The following is a 20,544-nucleotide window of genomic DNA, read 5'->3' on the forward strand; positions in this document are numbered from 1 at the left end:
CCCCTTGGCACATCTCAGCACATCCCGCCCACTGGCAGCCCCACTGGTCAGTGCCGCCTTTTCCTCCTGCTCTTTCTCAGTGGGAGACATTGGAGGGGGAAATATGGGTGTGACAGGCTCAGTGGAGAGGGTAGGAAGTGGCAGGATCCTAGAGGGAAAGGATGGAAGGGGACAGCACCTAGGGCAGAGCTGGGGGTTGAATAGTGAGCACCCTCCAGCCCAGGGGAAAGTTGGCACCTGTAGCTCCAGCCCTGGATTTGATACCTATGCAAGGAGCCGCATATTAACTTCTGATGAGCCGCATGTGGCTCTGGAGCCACAGGTTGGCCACCCATGCATTAGCCAGTCCTATAGTACCTTAGGCTACGTCTAGACTACAATGATCTATCGGAAAAATGTACGCAAAATGCGCTCCGCAATTTGCACAGCTTTTTCCAATAGTTTTGTCGGAAGAGGCTTTTCTGAAATTTGGCCCATCTACACTGGGCCAAATTTCGGAAAATCCTCCTCTTTTGGAAGAGCCCTTCTTCCTTGAGGAAGGAGAAAGACAGGGCTTCTGAAAGCGCATCTGCTCTTCCGCCAAAAAAATACAGTGGAAGAGCAGATGTGTTCCCTCGACATGACACAGTTTCCTGTAGTCTAGATGTAGCCTTAGACACTAACAAAAATATATATACAGATAGTCTCATGAGCTTTCGTGAGCAAAACCCACTTCCTCAGATGAGCTGGATCCCCTTTTCCACATGCCCGTTGTGTCCCCTTACCAAGACTTGTAGTAGATTCGTAAGTCATGATTTCCCTGCTCTGCTTCAGGGACTGTGCTTTAGGAAAAATCCAAAACAGATGATGAGTCATTTTTAGAGTGGGCTCCTCCCAAGCTAACATAGAGGGCACACAATCACTTGCTTTAAAAAACAAAGCAAAATAAACACCTCTCCACCCCGCTTACAGGCTCAGTCTAGTTTGCTAAGGTTAACTCTGAGGAAATAAATACTGGAGAGGCCCAACTACCTCAAAGATATTTTTCTTTTGTTACTTCCTCCTACCCCCATATAGCTGACTTGATTGTCCTATTTGTTGTTTGTGTTCACATTTACCTGTATTCACCTTGTGTGTATGTAGGTATAGTACAAGCATTGGGGTAGCTCATGCTATTTCCATATTCTTCAGAGATTCCAGTGTGTGGGCCACATGAGTGTCTCTCCTTCCTCTTGATGGGTCACATGACCTTTGTGGACAAGCTGCAGCCTGTGGCCCACTAGGTTTCCACCAGTGGCCCATCATTCTCTATGCCCCTTCCCCCATGCCTCTCTTCCACAGTTACTTGTGGTGTTCAAGCTCTGGGACGGAGTGGGAGGACAGGGGACAGAGCACAAATCAGTGGGTTCATGGTGGTATGAAAAAGTGCTGGGGGAGGGGGGGAGGAATCAGAAGAGTGTGGCTCCAGTCCCTCAGTATGTGAAAGGTGTATGAGGAAATGGGGAGACAGGCAGTCTGCAGGTGGAACCTCAGTGGGCTGCATGCAGCCTGCAAGCCACAAATTGTGCCCCACGGCCCTATAGACTGGTGAGATCACAAACCAGGAATAATAAGCTTAACACCAAATGGTCGCATGTGCTATTAAGCTCATTCTAACGCTGAGGCAGAGAGCGGGTTTCTATACAACTAATACACAAAGTGAGAAGTGCTGTGCGCTATAAAAATATCTATGCAAACTGCAGAACTTTTAAAGACATGCTAACTCCCAGAATTTGTCCCTGCATCCTCTTGAACAATGTAACATTTACATTGCCTCATACATATGCACAGTGCGGTTAAAAAGTTTAATGAACAAACTGGTTTTAAAACCAAAGATTTTGCACAGGACAGATGATACAGAATTTGTAGCAGGGTTTATTGGTACAAGACATAAAGGCTTACTCACCTCCTGTGCCTCAAATCTAGCTGTGAAGGACAGTGGAGAATACACTAGTGCAGCTGTGGCCAACCCGTGGCTCTTCCCCCCACAGAGTGCGGCTCGCAAAGCCTTCCCCCGGTGGCTCGTAAAGCCGCCCTCATGCCCCTGAAAACGGCCCTCTCCTCCCTGCACTCACTGGGGCAGGGGAGCCATCCGGTGCAGCCATTATAGATGGAGTACTAAGGATGGCGTTGGCCAGCGGCAGCCTGATGTGGCCCAAAAGCCTCTAAATGAGTTTTCTTAAAGGGGCTATTCTTTATTTTTTGCTTGACCAAATGTGACCGGGGGCTCCTTTTAAAGGGACAGCCCCCCCCCCCCTTTTTTTTGCTCGACAACTTTGCCCTGGCTCTTCACGCTGGATCCACTGATATCTTGGCTCTTTGCCCGGAATGGGTTGGCCACCCCTTCACTAGTGACTCTGAGAGAGCAGTATGTCTAGTTCTGGCAATGAACTAAAGGTTTATGATCTTTCTCTTGTTGAACTACAGCTCTCATCTCCTCTCCAAATCTGTCTGTTGCTGGCTAGCAAATAAAAATACTGTTGTATTTCTTGCAGAGAGATGTACGTGTTGAATCCAATCACATGCAGAACGCACCACGTGCTCGCTGCTGTAGGACGATTCCTTAGGAATCGCAGTGAAAGACCACAGTCTCTGTGTTTTTTCATTCCACTCCCCTCTGCTTAGTCCATCTCATTTCTAGTTTCTATTTTTATGTCCTAACTAGAAGACTTATTCAGTGTTGCCCAGATCCTTCAGGCTTGGTGGTGTATGGGGAGGTGCAAGAGTCAGAGAATGGGGGTGGAGGTGCAAGAGTGAGGGTTGGGGCATGAGAAGGGACTCAAGGCAGGGGTCCCAACAAGTGAGGCTTTTTCTCCCCTCTGCCTAAGGTCCAGGGAGGGGAGGGGAGGGGAGGGTTTGGAGCAGGGGGCTATTTACCCAGTCTGGTAGCAAGCAAGATGGTGCACTCTTTTGGTGATGCAGCAACCCCATTGGCCATTCTGCATATAGCTCTTCCCTCTGGGCTCAATGATCCCCAGTTACCATGTTCAGTATCGCATCCCTCCTCTGTGTCCCTGCCCTGTCAGCCCCTCCCTTTCTAAGTTATGAAAAACAGCACGATTCCTGGCACTTCCCGTTTTCTTGGCACAACCAAACACTGGCCTTGCTTTAAGCTAGGATAAAGAGAGTGTGCCGTACCAAATTTGGTTGTCCTAGTACTTACCATTTAGGTGGAGTAACAGACTCACAGACAGATGCATATTTCTAAAATATACAGACTGTTTGCTCCCCAGTTTTAATTTTTTTCTCATTTATTTTAATTATTTTCCCCACAGGCCTTCAAATGGATTATGCTTTTCTGGTGAGCTTTTCCCACAGTTTTAAATTCTGATTTAAACAAATATTTATAGGCCAAGCTCAAATAATTGTAATATTTTAATCAAAGAATCTAAAGTTCAAAAATGCATCTCAGAGCTACTAGTAATTTTAAAAAGAATTTAAAGGCAAAAACCCAAAAATACAACAGGATAAAAATGATGTAAGTGTAACAGAATCTGTTGCACATGGTTCTTAAAGCATTGCCTTAGAGAATTTGCAGTAAATCATTCACTAATCTTAAAGCTGATTGTCTTTTGCCAGGGAAGAGGAGATAGAGGAAAGTGTTGTTGCGGACTGGGACGAGATTCTCAAACAACCCAATTTCTTATGGAATACAGAATATCCCAATGCAGCTTTGACTGGAAATGCTTCCCCTACGACCTTCAACTCCCCCCAGAAAATTATAAAATAAAAAGCTCCTTTAAGTGAAATCTAATTTTCTGAGAAGTTTTACATTAACATTTTATTTGCTTGCAGTGGAGGAAAAAAAGAAAGAAAATAAAAATAAAAATAAAGAAAAAGTAGGTCAGTGTGTTTCCCTTTGCATGTCTTTCTGACTCCATTAAAAGTGTCTGTCAGATGACTAACCAACCCTGTAATCCACAGGAAAAGCATGTTTGCATTCAGCTGCCCTTTTTTCCAGGGAAAAGCAGAATTCCATTTAGCTTTAGCTCTAAAATTTAGGTACCTGCCTTGAAAACTGAAAGAAAGAATTTCCTCATACTTACTTAAATCCATTTATAGCTGCAATAAGCAACATGTTATGTATTCAGGACACCAAGACAGAATTCCACAGATAATTAAATGCTTATCAGCCTTAGGCACAGCCTGTAGGACTTTAAGCTACAGCTTTTTAAAGTCAGTTTCAAAACCTGCTTTGTATGAGAGCAATAGACTTTTCATTACATTTTGAATTAAAAATGGATCATTTTCATAAATATACAAACATGCTAACAAATATTCTGGAAAAAGGGGCAAATTGCTTCAGTTAATTTTAGGTTTTAACAGGGTGAAAAAAATCCATTGTCTTGTGATCTTCCTTATCGCTCATGCTGTGTTAGCAGCAAAATGCTAACTATATTTCTATCATAAATGCATTACATTATTTGTACTCCCTATGTGGCCATTTATTTTTTAATCTTAAATTATTCCTCACATTTTTTCTCATGAAAAATGAAGACATGAAGGTGAATTGCTCCAATGGGCTTTAAGTCAGGAATGCAGTACACAGAATCAAAATACACCCAACTTGAGGTTATTTTTCTAGCACAAACGTAAGGCTGGCATTCTAGCAGGAGGGGCTGCAATGTGGTAAGTAACCACAGTCAGCTAGTTAATCATGATCATGGCTTTGAGAAATTCCCTACACAACAATTTAGTGGGTAAAAAAATCATGTGGGTTTAACAGAGAGAAGGGATTCTATGGCCTTTTCCACATGTATGTTGGAACCTTTCAACATACATCTCTGAAGAGGATGCTGACTTCCCAGCAGCTATCCTTCCACTCCCTGCATCTATAGGATTTGTGTAAGAGGCACTAGGCTTAGCAGACAAGACAGAGGCCACCTTGTCTCTTCGCCTAACCCACTCAAAAGATGTTCTCCAGTCATCAGTAGGATCTCAAGGTTTTTTTATGTGGACCTCTACACAGAATCTGAATGCCTGCAGCCAAGTGAACTTGTACACAGATCTAGTGCTGAGGCTGTTGGCTTTACCACTGGACCACACATATCAAAGGCCACCTGTGCCCAATAAGGGCCAGTTCAGTGCTCTCATGTTTATATCCACATAAGCTTGCACAGGCTCGTACGCAGGAATTTCTTTAGGGGTGTGTGTGCGCTTTTTTTTTTAAATGTGGAGCACAACGGTGCAAATACAACGGTCCCCCAAGTAAGCGTGCTCCGGCTGGCCGAGGGCGGCTGGGGCTGATTCCTGGACTCATTCCTGGCCAGGGGGGAAATCAGCTCCAGCCTTCCCCTGGCCAGCCAGAGCATGGGGAGGGAGGCTTGGGCAGCACATTGCTTCTGCCTTCCCCAGCCAGCCAGAGCACATTTACTTGGGGGACTATGAGGGTTGCGTTTACACCTTTCACACACACGCTCCTGCATATCGGCCAGATACAGCAAACATACATCTTTGCGTTCCTTTGTCTTTTATATAGAAACATTCATCCTTTTCTTGTAAATTTTGATCCTCACATATATCCCAAATTTTCATGGGCCACAAACAGAAACATGTCAATGGTTTTCCATTGTTGGTTTTCTATATGTTCCCAGGAATGATGATCAGTGGAATACATCATTAAATTTGTGTTAGCTGGATTCCTATAGGTATCACTGGATAGATATCAATAGGTAGGCTAGGGTGTATAGTTACTACATACGCTTGTAGAACCATTTGATCTTTGTTTTGGGTAAAATTTACCAATTTCTACCATGCCATTAACTGTCTCTCCCTTTCTGTAGCTTTCCCCCCTTAACAGTTTTCTTATTTCCAAAAGCAAATTTCCTTGCATACCTTCCCCAGATTATTTGAATGACCAATTGCTGACTTGTTTCCTGGGCCTATGTACAGGCTAATGCTAGGGACACAATTTCTTGTATTGATCCCATAGTTCCTGCTAACAGTAACAAATCCGTTTCCCCCTGCAGTTGCCATACTGGCAGTATTCTAGAAGATAATTGTTATCCCAGTCCTAATTTTGATAAGGATAGGCTTGTCCAACTCAATTTAGTTTGTTTGCCACTTCTATGTAAGTGGCATCCAGTACTCCAACTCCTAATCTAGCTTTACCCAAAACAGTTTCCAATAAACCCTTGGGGTTCTTTTTCTTGTGAGTTTGTCAATATACCATCAGTTTAACCAGGCTGCGCATCCCTTATGGGATGTTTGTACATACGGGGTACATTGACGTATGACCTTGGACACACTTAACCCAGTAAGGTCCAGCTCAATTTGCTTTAGAGATCATTTTAGTGATGTAATGAACTGCTCTTGGTGATCCAGTTTTACACATGTGGGCCATTAACGGATGCCTTCTTGATTTTTGCAAGGGCTTTCCGCCAAAGCCAGATTAACTTCTCTGGGGCTGCTAGATTTTGTGGGGCCCCTAGGCTCTGGGGTAGGGACAACAATAAGGGGTTCAATATGTGAGAGGGGGCTGCATGGGAACAGGCTGGGGTGAGGGTGCAGGGTTTAGGCAGGATGAAAGATGCAGGAGCAGGCCGGGGATGTGGGGTCTGGGAGGGTGGGAAGTGTAGGAGAGAGGTTGGGCATCTGGGTGGGAGCAGGGGTGCAGGAGCAGGCTGGGGATGGGGGTTCAGGATGTGGTTCTTGCCTTGGACTTTATGTTCTCCATTCTGCATACTAATGGAGTGATGCACATGAGGCCATGGAGCTTTCGGGGGGGGGGGGGGGGGAGGAGGAGGGTTAGTTTAGGGATGTAAGGGTATGTCTACACTAGCTAGTTAATGAGGTGTAACAGTTAATCCGAACTAAGGACTTAGTTTGGATTAACTTTAAACTGCCGCGTGTAGCCGCAGGCAGTTCGTTCGAACTAAGGGGGGGTTAAAAATGGTGACCGCACGGGAACATGCAAATAAAGCCCAGGATATTTAAATCCCGGGCTTCATTTGCAACTCCGGTTGCCTGATTTGCCTACATAGCTCGAATTAACGAGCTAATGTAGACATACCCTAAGCGACTAGTCGACTATCTGATAAGCTTAGGCTTATCGGGTAGTCGAGTTGACTACTCACATTCGCCCCCACTGCTGCCTCTGTATTGGAGGCAGCAAGGGAGGAGGTGGAAGCAGGAGCTGGTGGGAGCCGTGGTGCCACCTGCCCCCTTCCCTCTATCAGAGGCAGCAGATGTGGGCTGACGACAAGGGGTTCAGGTGTAAAAGGGTCTCAAGGTTGGAGTGTGGGGGGGAAGTAGGACTGTTATGATGCTAAAGCCAGATGGAGTCTGGGATGCAATTGGGGGCTTGTTGGTCAGGCTTCATTTTTAAATAAAGTAAAACATGTCCAACATGTTTTAACGTTGTTTTTATTTTTTGCAGGGGCAGGGAACCTTTTTTGGGTCAGGGGGCACTGTTCGACAGAAAAATCAATCAGGGACCACAAAAGTGAGAAGCAAAAAAAAACCAGCCCCTCCAAAAATCTCCAACCCTCACTGATGTGGCCTGCAACTGAGACACCTCACTCCTCTGGTATTCCAGCCTCATGGGGGTGGGGAGGGCAGGAAGGACTGAGGTTCAAGGCCTCAGGTCCGATGAACTCTTTTGGGGGCTCCAGGGTTAGAGGATTTTGTGTGTCTCCCAGGCTCTAGGGTGAGGCCAAAAAAGAGGGATCCAGTGTACGGGACAGGCTGCCAGTGAGTGGGATTAGGATGGGGGTGCAGAATCTGGGTGGGAGGCAGGGTGCAGAAGCAAGCTGGGGGTAGGTATCTGGTGAGGGGGCAGGAGCAGGGTGCTGGTGGGTGTCTGGCCAGGGGGAAGGGGGAAGGAGCAGCTCAGCTAGTACCTGCAGATCTCCAGGGACGAGTAGCTGTCGGGCAGGATCTGCAGGCAGGGCTGGAAGGAGGGCATGTGCTGCTCCTTTAAGAAATCCAGCTGCTCCTTGTCTCTAAAGGCCAGACATTCTGCTGCCATCTTACCCACTCCCCCCAGGTCCTGCACGCTCAATGTATCACTACCACACCACGCGCCGCCATATGCACTCTCTCTGGTGATCACCAGGCAGGGGGAGACTGTGCAGCGCCTGTGTCCTGCCTGCCCTGAGAGCAGGGGAAGGTAGGGTGGATATGGAAGTGCGCGCATTGCAGTAGGAAGGGGAGGAGCAGCCAGATGCAGCATGGAGCTTTTGGGATTTCCACCCCCACCCTTCAGGAAGCCAGCGCTGGCTCCAATCTTGTGGGGGCCTGAGGCTGGATTGCCAGCACGGGCTCCCTGTTGCCAGGGGAGGAGGCTGAGCTTGAGCTGTGAACCATATGTGGCTCTCTATTGAGCCATATATAGCTTGTGAGCCGTAGGCTGCCGACCCCTGGGTTACAAAGGCCAGAGTGCAATTCCAGAAATCACAGCATCTGATAAGACTAATTGTGAACTCTTATGAGAGTTATGTTGACATATAAACTGATAAGAGATTTCAAAATCCTCAAAATGTGTTCCACGCTCCCTCCCCCGCTGCATGTGGGATGTTTCCACCATTCAGTCCTCTGTGCTGTAGCAGTGCAGAAAGGCAGGCTAGCAATGAGAGCAGCTGTACCTTTAAGAGCACAGTCATAGCTGCCCTATACTCCAGTGCTCTCAAGTTTTGCCCTGAGAGAGGAAATAAAAACCCTCTCTCACGGCCCATCCCTGCCTTTGCACACTTGGCAGGTGGCTCACTGCCTGGATAAGTGTTACCCCCCCCCCCCCCCCCGGCTCCTTCCTGTATGGGGGCAAAACCCCTGCACAGGGGCTGGCAGTGTCTCCATCCCTCCTCCCCCCAGCCAGACCCAAGCTCCTATCCACTCCCTGCCTGATTCTTCCCTTCCAGCCCATCTTCTGCCTCACCATGAAGTTGCATTACCACCCCCAGGCCAGTTAATTTCTGCCCTTCTTCCCCTTTCCCCCGCAATTTGCCCCTGGACCTCTTTTTAATGTGGGCCAGGAACAGCACGTGAGTGTAGCGGCCACAACTGTTCTTACTAAGCATGCTCCATTCCAGTGAGCTTGCTCAGGACACACTCGGTAGCAAATTCTGACATGCAACTGCTTCCTTCATTACACCATCGTAGGGGATGGGCTGACCCCCCCCACTCACGGTTTGAGGGGTCAGAAGGGAACTTGGAGGGGGGGGGAGAGATGTTCGCACCCTTCACAACCCCCACCCCCATGTACAGGCCTGTTGAGCTTCTTCTGGGAAGAGATTTAGCCAGACCATGAGCCTTCTTCTGTAATGTAGCCTGCCTTCTATCACTTTCTCTCAGGCAACTCCATCAAAGCAATAGTGAGCAAAATATCAATGCAACTGGGAGAACTCAGCCTTGGGGGATGCATGGTGAAGATTATTTAGACAGCCAAGGAATGATGAAGTACAACCAACCACCCCAGTGAGAATGTGGATCTGTGTTGACATAGGCTTCCTCAAAGCAGGAGGACTTGAGCTATGCTTATCCTCTGAGAACAAGTCCTCACAGTACTCTGGTATAGCTACAGGCCAGATTTAAAGGAGACTTCCAGGGATGACTCTAAGAAGAACGTTATGCATTCCCCAAGAACCTGGTAGCTGTAGGTAACATTTTTAGGCAGACCTAACAACTCTACAGATCATGATCTGCTCCAAGGCAGAAGATACAGCCAGTTATTCATCCCAAAGTGGCATATTTCTGAAACACCTACTTTTCTTCCTCCTCTGGGTTCTAAGAGGAAAAGGGAAAAAACACAGAGGAGCACAAAGAATGCAGATGTAGAGAACTGCCAGGAAAAACGCGGTGAATCGCTACAGGAAAACACCATTACATGGCACTGTGGGGCCAAGGAGGAAGATGTGTGTCAGTGTTTCAAAGTTACCCCCAAGCACCTGAGCAAACATCAAACACTTGAAAGAGAGCCAACGCACTGAGCTAAGCATCAAAGGAACCATGTGAGCACTGAAACAAGGTTGGGAATGTCATGGGATTGGATGCTAACAGTCTTGAGGTAGCAAAGTTTGACAGTGCTTAAAAACAAAACAAATTCACTGAAGACAGAGCAAAAAAGGCCAGATCGTAAAGGAGCAACAGGGAACTCAGCAGAAACTAGGTTCACATTTCAGAGCTATGGTGAAGAAGCATTGAAAGATATTCCAGACTGAACAGTATTAAGTATTACTGAGCTTTGGGAATTCTGCCTTTTCTCACACGGAATCTGATTTACTCACAGATGACATATCCCCAGGTAGTTTTCCTTTGCTGAGAGCCGCTACTGAATCTGTCCTAGAGGTTATATTCAGTCTATCCAAAGGACAGGGAGTTAGTATTGTCTTAGACTTAGGATTCACCTGAAGAGACTTGAAGTGCAACGTCATGTGACATAGCAAATTTCAAGAAGGGTCCTTGCATTGTCTGAAGAAAAAAGTCCACACAACAACCAACCAAAACCCCCTACCGGTGTTGCATGCTGCTAAAATCTTCCATTTTGTATCACAAATTACTGATTTTTAAAAGAAATGATTAAAAAGTGTAGTGAAAGAAAAAGTGTGGTTAGAATCATAGAATACCAGGACTGGAAGGGACCTCGAGAGGTCATTGAGTCCAGTAGCCTGCCCCCATGGCAGGACCAATACTGTCTAGACCATCCTTGATAGACATTTATCTAACCTACTCTTAAATATCTCCAGAGATGGGGATTCCACAACCTCCCTGAGCAATTTATTCCAGTGTTTAAACCACCCTGACTTTTTCCTGATGTCCAACCTAAACCTCCCTTGCTGCAGTTTAAGCCCATTGCTTCTTGTTCTATCCTCAGAGGCCAAGATAAACAAGTTTTCTCCCTCCTCCTTATGACACCCTTTTAGACACCTGAAAATGGCTATCATGTCCCCCCTCAATCTTCTCTTTTCTAAACTAAACAAACCCAATTCTTTTAGCCTTCCTTCATAGATCAGGTTCTCTAGACCTTTATTCATTCTTGTTGCTCTTTTCTGGACCCTCTCCAATTTCTCCACATCGTTCTTGAAATGCGATGCCCAGAACTGGACCCAATACTCCAGCTGAGGCCTAACCAACGCAGAGTAGAACGAGAAGTCATTCTTCTGCATCTTGCTCATAACACACCTGTTAATGCAATAAATTGGAGAGGCGACGTACCTATGTGATCTAATTGAAAGTAATTCCCTTAGAAAGGATGGTCTTTGGAGTTCAGCAAATTTAGCTTTATTCCTAATTCTGCCAAAAACTTGCTGTGTCATCTTGGATAAGAAAGACCCCTCCCTGTGCCTTAATTTTCCCTTTTGCAAAAACAGGGAACAGTAATACTCTACAGCCGCATAATACAGCTTATTTCATTAATGTTTGCAAAGTACTTTGATTAGCTAGAAGACTTTACAAAAGAGCAAAGTGTCTATTCAAAGTTCACCTCTACGGCTGGAAAAAGAGCATAATTTTTACAGGAACTCAGCGTTCGTCAATACAATTTACTCTCTACAACAGGAAACCCTGTACAAGGGACAAAGGCAGACTTTATAATTCAAAACATCCAAACATCACATATTTTGCCCTGTCTCCCCAAAGACCATTGGGTATTTCAGAGGTAAACTTGAATACTGCAAGTGATGAAATTATAATTCTATGTGATTATTCTGGAGTGTCACAAATTAAATATAAATCTTACTAAACAAAATATGGGAAAGGCTCACACTTATTCTTGGCAGGGACTAGGATTTATGGATGCAAGCGGATGCTGCAGGCCCAGTGTACAAGGTCAAATAAGTGTTATCGTTGTTACAATACGGCGACTGCAGCAAGAGAACTGAAAGATCACTGTATTAGCAATGTCTTAATATAACTGCCAGGTGAGGACCTGTGGTCAATCTTTAGGTGAGCCTAGCAGAAACGCTTCCCTTATGCTTCCTCATTTCTCAAAGAAAGCAAAAGCTCCGAGAAAACACTCTTAAAAGAGAAGGAGCCAAGGCCCAGTATTTCCCCTCGTATGTTAACATAAATGGTTCTTACTGTTTCACTTGAACAAGAAGTGAGAGAGACTGGAAAAACAAACAGAAATTTCAAAGTAATTAGTTTTAAGGGGGGAGAGGCCAATCTAGAACCAGACTGGGATGCCCTGAAGCACATGCTGGTGCTTTCCCCTGGGACTTTGCTCCTGAGGTCTGGCCTGCATTACAGGAATCTCTCTGTTTTCATTTCCCTTGGGTTCTGAACCCTAGCTCGGTTCTCAGTTTTTACAGTCGCTATCATTCTTTCTTGTCCAAGTTCAACAGCAAGAACTTAACTCTCCCTGTGTTTTTCTCAATAGCAGCAGAGGATTTCCCTCACTTTTCCTTTTCGGCTAACAATTGATTTTTATGTCTCCAGCTACTCCTCCTCACCCTTCCCCTGACCCACTTTTTACCCCGGGCTTAAGAATCCATTGCAGGGATAATGGCCACAAAAAGCTCAGCCTGGCAGCTGACAAAAAGAAACACAGGAATTGTGCCAAGTGTTGCTGAGCTTTCAATCCGTAGTTCACACAACTGCATTTTCTCTCTAAATACAGCAACACGATTATATGATGGTTTAAAGTTACAAATATCCATGTAATATGTGAAAAACAATGAATGAAGATGCGGAATCTTAGAGAACATTCTACTTTCTCTCTCAACATTTGGGAAAATTATCAAACTAATCATAAAATTCTGCCTTGACTTGCACGAGATTCAAAGAGTTTCGCTGTGACTGAGTTAGAAATCAGGAGAATTTCGTTAGGACACACAAGAAAAGGAGCCAATAAACTGTTCAGCTGGAAATTAACATACTAGATTAAAAAATCATTTGTTATTTTCTTTAGCCGCTTATTAATTGCTGCCTGAAATACAACGAGCTGCAAATGAATTCATGGGCTATTAATCTGCTGTACATGGCACCGGAGGAAAACGCATTAGCTGAGTTGATGCAATTGCTGCTGTTACATAACCATATTCACAGAACCTAGAGTAAATTATTACTGATAGTATTCAATTTAAGATGCTCCTTTAAACATTAAAACTGGCATTAAAAGCAGTGCAAAATTCAGAAGGAAAGACTTTTTAAAAAGCAAGACAGATCTCAGGAAAAACAAAGGGATCTGTTTCTCTGAAGACATTAAAACACCTCAATAGCAAAGCTACAGGATAAGAAGCAATGTGCAGCTAGCTGAACTCTGCTCTTCTACAACCAATTTTTAATTTAATATAAAACATTCCATTATTCATTTTCAGCACCACATCATAAAGAATACATTGTCTGTGGTATGTATCTGACCTTGACATTAGACTGCTGTGTTTTTAAACACATAAAACTAACATACTGTGTTCTCAAACACAGGAAACACCCTTCATCTGTTTTGTTCATGCTCATCCCCAAACAGCTCCACATTGGGGATACAAGAATGTTTGGGGCTTAATTTGCTAAGCCTATCCAATTTCATAAAGAACCTGAGTTATGTCTCTGTCGCAGAGTTTCCCTGCTTTTATTTTGCTCAAACTCCTCCCTTCAGTGGAATCATCACAATTAGGATTTTTCAATTTCAAAGCACTTTACAAACATACATGGATTCTCCCCAAACTGCAGAGTCACATCCACATTTTACACATGGGGGAGGAGAGGGAATTAGCTGGTTAAAGAGGACAGGAGGAGGCAGACATTGTCAGCCGGGGTAGGAATTCAGGAGCTTTGGCTCCCACTCTGGGGCTTAGATCACATCTCTCTTGAGATCTGAACAGAAACCCCATTCTTGGTTGATAAAATGCTTTGTTTAGTCTGCAGTCCTTCCCCACCACTTTATAAGTCCATTTTGTTCTGAAGCAGCTTTTCACCATATGTCCAGAGAAACATGTACCCCCAAATATTCTAAAATACAGTAGTGTGTTTTTTAACGCAGTAGATCTTCCACTTTATCGTAATGTTACCTCCCAAGGAAGTTAATTGCAAATATTATCACAAATCTACTACTTATGGGGGCAGGTCTGGAGAGGGGCCACAGATCAGCAACTAAAATAAGTGGATCTTGTGGCCTAAAGCCTTCATGCAAAGTACTGTGGGCAGGGCAGCCGCTGCCATGCAGTGCTGGAAAAAAAAAAGGAAGGAGGCATGAAAGGCAGCTCCCCACATAATGGGGATGGAAGGAGTTCAGGATACTCTGGAGTTGTACTAATAGAGAAATTTCACTGTAATAAGGTGGTTTTGCCAGTATCCTGCTTGAAAAAGTCCATTTCTATTCCATTTCCTGTCTAGTCTATAACTATACACTGCCTCACTACATGCCTGTGAGGGCAATATCATGGATGCAAACAGAAGTGTACCTTGTTCCCAACACCTGAGGGCAGAGCAGGATGATGCCTTAACACAAACGTCACATAATAAAAAGGCAGGGGTTGGTTTCCTGAGGTTTCCCCAGATAATGAGACACTGTCAACAACAGCAGATGTCATTCAGTAGCTGTTCCCAGTCCTGTGCAATGGATTGCATGCGACTCCAGTAGGGAAGGCTATCCAGAACCAGAGTGCTTTTGAATAGAGGAAGGTGATTCAGGTGAATCACTTACAGCATAATCTCCTCCAGACTTCAGGCACCACAAACCCCATTTGGGAAGGGATGTTTATGTACACTGGTTCAAACTAGGTTTTCGGAGCTCAGTAGACAAAGAAAGGGCTTTTGGGATACAATGCTTCATTTGCACTGACAGGACCTTAGATCTTAGGCAGATCTTATGGAATGATTGGAAAGACTGATGCCTACCAGTGCCCTTATTGGAGTTGTGGGTGAGCTCTGATAAATATCTGTGTAGTAGGTTCGATTTATTAATGTTACATGTTTTCGCTGTAATGCTTTTACCTTCAGAATAAACGTGCTTGCTTACAAAAAGTTGTGTGGTAACAATTAACTGCGGTCAGTACATTGGGGATAGCCCCCAGAGTGGAAGCAAAGCACAGGTGTTGACTATTAGACAGATTTACATCTGTGGATGTCACAGGGTAAGACAGAGAGCTGTGTAGCCTTAAAATACTTGCTCAGGAAGAAGTGGGACCAGGGTCCTTGTCCAGAGACATAGGTCAGGTTTCCAGCTGTCTAGGAACTCCTGGAATGAGGATATAGATACAGCTATCCTGAGTTTAGGACATACTATTGAAAGGGATCCCCTTACCAAAATTAACTAATCACAAAAATTGAAAGTGTCCCTTTAATGTTTTCACATCCACATTAGTCAATTAGTTGCTTACATCCTTGTAATATGCCTATCTGATAAGCTTAGGCTTCTCGGATAGTTGAGCAGTGACTTGATTAGTTGCTTCCCGCCCCCTCTGTGTATGAGAGGCAGCAAGTGGGGAGCAGGAGCCAGTGCTGGGGAATCTGGGTTAAAAGCCAGTTCCTCCTCCAGCACCAACTCCGCAGGGAGCAGGGGAGGCAGAGATGTCGCGGGAGACTGGGCAACAAGCTCGGAATCAGATGATTCTGGACACGAGCCAAGAATCAGCTGATTCCTGGCTCACGCCCAGTCCCAGACACCATAACTCTGCTTTTTAAATGTATGAAGAGCCTATTGGCTCTTAATACAACTAAAAAGCTGAAACACAGTGGGGGAGGAGGGGACAGGTGCAAACTAGGAATCAGCTGTCTTGGCTTGCGCCTGTTCCCCCACACTGCACTTCTACTTTTTAAAAATGTATTAAAATCCAGGAGGCTTTTAATGCATTTAAAATGCTGAAGCACAGCAAGGGGAACCAGGTGTGAGTCGGGAATCAGAAGTCCTGGCTCGCGCCTGGTCCTCCCCACTCCACTTCTACTTTTTTAATGTATTACGAGCCAGTCGGCTCTTAATACATTTAAAAGGCAGAGCTGCAACGGGGTTAGCTCCCGGGGCCAGGAGTTGATCCTGCTGTGGCTCTGCAATTCCCTCCACTTGCCAACTAATTGCTGGAAATTCCATCCACTTGTTGATTAAATGCAATTTAACATCCCTAGCATATTATATTAAAAAAAATCACACATAGAAATAGGATTATTTAGTTGCAAGGTCAAGCACTTGGAAGTTAGGAATTACCAGTTTTAAGGCTCCCTGTAAAACTGAATTTGTCACCTTTGTGCATTATGATACAGTTTTTTAATGATATGATAATATATTATTTCCTATGTGCTCTCTCACATAGGGGTAACAAATGACAAAAAAACTGTTTGTTGAAATAACTTACATTCTTTGGACATTCCCACTTCAAAGCACTTCTGTAGTCTGCAGTACTGGCAGCGATTTCTAGTGACTTTATTAATAACACAGTTTTTATCTCTGTGACATGTGTAAACCATGTTCTTCTGAATACTTCTGCGGAAAAACCCCTGCAATTAAGCAGAAAAAAAAGGAAAGAAATGAAACCCTTGGGCTTCACACATAAATCATAATCAACCTCATTTTCTTTCAAGTTAATCACATGAGTGCAACATTAGGGCGTGATTATGATAACCTTACTGCCCTTTTAAAATATTATACATTGAATATTCTTTTCTTGCAACACAAAGAGCATCTTTAAATGAAAAATAAAGGACACAGTGTTATTGTCAGGAGAAAGAAGATTGAAGGAAGTACAAGTATTTAGAAAATGAGGCTCTTAGTTATGCTATATATAACATTGAGGCAAAAATAACAGTTAAGCTTGGGTTTATGGATTTAGTAATAAACACTGTTCCTTCCTTATTGATTCACTTTAAAATCAAACTCCCTTACCCAGTATGGCACACTTTTTTCCAGGCCGGAGGCATCCCTTTCTACATTTGTTTTTGGAAGGAATTCTATTTTTATTTTGTGGTTAGAGGTGTCATAACTGTACTGGACCCAATCCTGAGTGCACTCAGAACCCCCCCGAATGAAATCAACCAGGGCTTCCACCTATGGACGATGATGATTGATTTGTGAACCATGACATCTTCCCAAAAATGCATCTCTATGGAGTTTAGAAGGAATGGGAGAAAAGTGAGACAGGGAGCTAATGAAAATAGTGTGTGCACGGAGTGAAAAAAATAATGACCAAAAAAACCAACAAAAGAACCCAAAACAAGACACAATGCCCTAAGATATTCAGTAAAAGTATTTCTGTAACTAAGCTCTATTAGAAAGTTTCATATTGCTACTCAAATTTTCAGTGTATCGCCATCTGGCAGGGTCAAATCTCAATCAACCCACTCCAATGTGTAAGAACACTTGCTGAGTCACTATTTGGAGAAGTCTGCGACTCTTTAAAATTGTATTGAGTAAGCCACAGGCACCCTACAGAGCAGGGGTGGGCAAGACATCATCCACAGGCCAAATCCAGACCGCCAAGACATTTGATCTGGCCTGCGGCTACCCTTCAGTCCCCCCACCCCTAGGCCAATCAAGACCTGGAGATGGGGGAGCATGTGAAATCTCCTCCCCCTGCCAGGGGTGTGCGACACCAGAGGGAACTTCCAGCTGTTCCAATGGCTGGTGAGTCCGGCTAGGCACTGCATGCCTGCTTCTTCTGCCTAAGGCCTGCCCCTTCCAGGGTGGCCCACGACCACTCCTAACATTCATGAAGTGGCCCCCCCCTTCAGAAATTATTGCCCATCCCTGCTATAGAGCAGCAGAATGCTTGACCACAAGGGATGTAATGATAGCTCTGCACCCATAATTCATTTGTCCCAAGATGCAGTCATTGTGGACCATATTGAAAGGGTTTCTTAATAGCAATTTTATAGATATGTAAGTAGATAAGAAGCTAAATGACCATAAAATTAACAGCTAGCTATGACTTCCAGGTAATGTTGCCAGGGAGAGGGAGGCAGATGAAGGCTGATCACGAATCCCTTGCAGCGCACCCCAGAGCTTTTGTGATGTCAATGCTATGAAAATCTCGCATTTAATCACAAGAATTGAAGAATGCTTTCTTAATCATGCCCCTTGGGCAATTATCTCATGGGCCTTTGTGAGTTCAAAGCCTTCTTTGGGGCTAGTTCCTTTCACTGATTTTAGAAAAGGGTTGTCAGTAAGGTCAAGTGGAAGAAACGTTTTGTTTAAGTTATCCAATATCATATTACAAAAGCTAAAAGAACAACTTTCGGAGCTAATGAGACTATTATGAGTGTACTGAAGTCAATGCTATGTGTTCATGCCGTGAGTTACACCTACAGATTGAAACCGTTCAAGACAAAAATAGTACAAAAATGTCTTTTTTTTAACGGACTGGGGAAAAATCATGTGTCCTTTACTTTATTAGGTTGCAAATATAATTACTGTACAGTAATTAAGCCAGTTTTTAGCCCCCCACAGCAGTATCCGAACCCTTCACAATGATTCCTGCATTTGATCCTCATAATACCCCTCCAATGGAAGCATAGGCACTAAGTACTTCAGGGCTGGAGCACCCATGGGAAAAAACTGCTGGGTGTTGCTGCTTACCAACAAAAATTCCCCCCCCCCCCCCCCCCGCATCTGTTCCTTTTCTCCTCCAGGGACTCCCACCTACTGGCGGGCCCTGTGGATCAGCATCCTCCACATCCTCCCTGCTAAGATCAGCTGTTTTATGGCATTTGGGAGGCTCTGCAGGTGGGGTGGGGGGAACAGTAAGAACATGGCATGCTAAGGGAAGGGGCCAGAACTGGATGGGAACAGGTGAGGGGAGGGTGGAGCGGGGATTGGATGAGGCAGGCAGGAACTTGTAGGAAGCAGCGGAAGGGGGCACCTCCTGGGTCAGACCTGGGGGGTTAAGCACCCTTTCCCTGGGACTTTTGAAAGGCACAGGAGTCAGAGCAAAGGGCTAGGAGAGTGTGTGAGTGTATGAAAAATGTGGGGGAAGAAACAAAAAATGTGTGTCCCTACCCCACTACAGGCAGTCCCCAGGTTACATGGATCCGACTTACATCGGATCCCTACTTACAAACGGGGTGAGGCAACCCCGCACTAGCTGCTTCCCCCCAGCAGACCAGGGAGACGCGAAGCGGCTTTTCTCAGCAGACACCTCAGCTTGAGAATAAAGGACTGAGGGAAGTGAGGTGTGGGAGAATAAAACTGAGCTCTGGAGAAATGTTTGGCTAGAGTTTCCCCTACAATATGTACCAGTTCCGACTTACATACAAATTTAACTTAAGAACAAATCTACAGTCCCTATCTTGTACGTAACCCGGGGACTGCCTGTAGTCCTGTTTTCTGCCAAGGAAGCTGTGTGGGGGCACTGTGGCAGGCAAATGGGTGGAGGTGATGTGAGAACCCCCACTGGCCTGCTGTTCCCTTCCCCGGCTTCTTCTTGCGGCCGCCAGCAACAATCCACACCACAGACAGCACAGGTGCTTCCTGGCATCCAGTAGGAGAGGGGACAGCAGGACAGGCATAGACACACCAGGAGCCTGGCTGGGAGCGTGCACAGCCAGCCCCTTTCACACCTACCTGTCTCACCTGGCTGCCTGCTGCTTACTGTGGCACGTGGGGTCACCAGCACCAGTCTGGAGCAGGAGCCCCAACAGCTAGTGGGAGCCTGGCTAGGAGAACACAGCACTAGCCACGCTGCACGCCACCTGAAGCGGAGCGCCTCAGCCAGCTCTTGTAGGAGCAGCACACTGTGGTGCACCGCCTTACTTTCACCTCTGGAACCATCGTCATCTGCTTTGCCTATGGCACCAGGTTGATAGAAGACCCAGATTTTTAAGAAGGTGTTTAGATGTTGTGGCGCTCAGTGCTAAAATGCCTAAGTGACATACGCCTGCTTTTCCAGAGTAACTAGAGCACACTGGAGCCTAAGTCAGGTAGGCACTGCAACCCTGAACAGAACAACAGTGACTTGTCTGGAGAGACTAAGGGTATGTCTACACTACCACCCTAGTTCGAAGTAGGGTGGTAATGTAGGCAACTGGAGTTGCAAATGAAGCCCGGGATTTGAATTTCCTGGGCTTCATTTGCATCTTGCCAGGCGCCGCCATTTTTAAATGTCCGCTAGTGCGGACTTCGTGCCGCGCGGCTACACACGGCATGGACTAGGTAGTTCGGACTAGGCTTCCTATTTCACGAGGAGTAACGATAGTTCGGAATAGGAAGCCTAGTCCGAACTACCTAGTCCGTGCCGCGTGTAGCCGCGCGGCACGGAGTCTGTACTAGCGGACATTTAAAAATGGCGGTGCCCGGCAAGATGCAAATGAAGCCCAGGAAATTCAAATCCCGGGCTTCATTTGCAACTCCGGTTGCCTACATTACCACCCTAGTTCGAACTAGGGTGGAAGTGTAGACATACCCTAAGTGACTTGGCCAAGTACAGAGGGTATTTACCAACTTCCAAAAGCATAAATGATGAACACAGTGGACTATCACTACAAATCAGTTCACAGCTGACATGTGCGCCACTGAGCTACCTGTCCTGTTTTCCCAAGATTTACATTAAACATTTTCAGCTTCTATTGTGCCAAACGACCTGTCTATACCTCACTGAAAGTCAAACATTTTCCCCCTGACTCTAAGACATTATGAATGTAAATGGAATCTCTGGTGAAATTTCATCT

General features: G+C 45.3%; 1 protein-coding gene across 7 annotated transcripts in view; it reads right to left on the reverse strand.

The window, feature by feature from the left end:
• The window catches only part of RARB (retinoic acid receptor beta), a 548,867-nt gene that overhangs the window by 60,629 nt on the left and 467,694 nt on the right, over positions 1-20,544 (reverse strand). For all 7 annotated transcript variants that reach the window (XM_075922032.1, XM_075922031.1, XM_025190306.2 and 4 more), the window contains one exon: positions 16,242-16,383. In XM_075922032.1, the coding sequence (XP_075778147.1) occupies positions 16,242-16,383 (142 nt within the window). The remainder of the gene's footprint in view (positions 1-16,241; positions 16,384-20,544) is intronic.

Source organism: Pelodiscus sinensis, chromosome 2, assembly GCF_049634645.1.
Source record: "Pelodiscus sinensis isolate JC-2024 chromosome 2, ASM4963464v1, whole genome shotgun sequence".
NCBI lineage: Eukaryota > Metazoa > Chordata > Testudines > Trionychidae > Pelodiscus > Pelodiscus sinensis.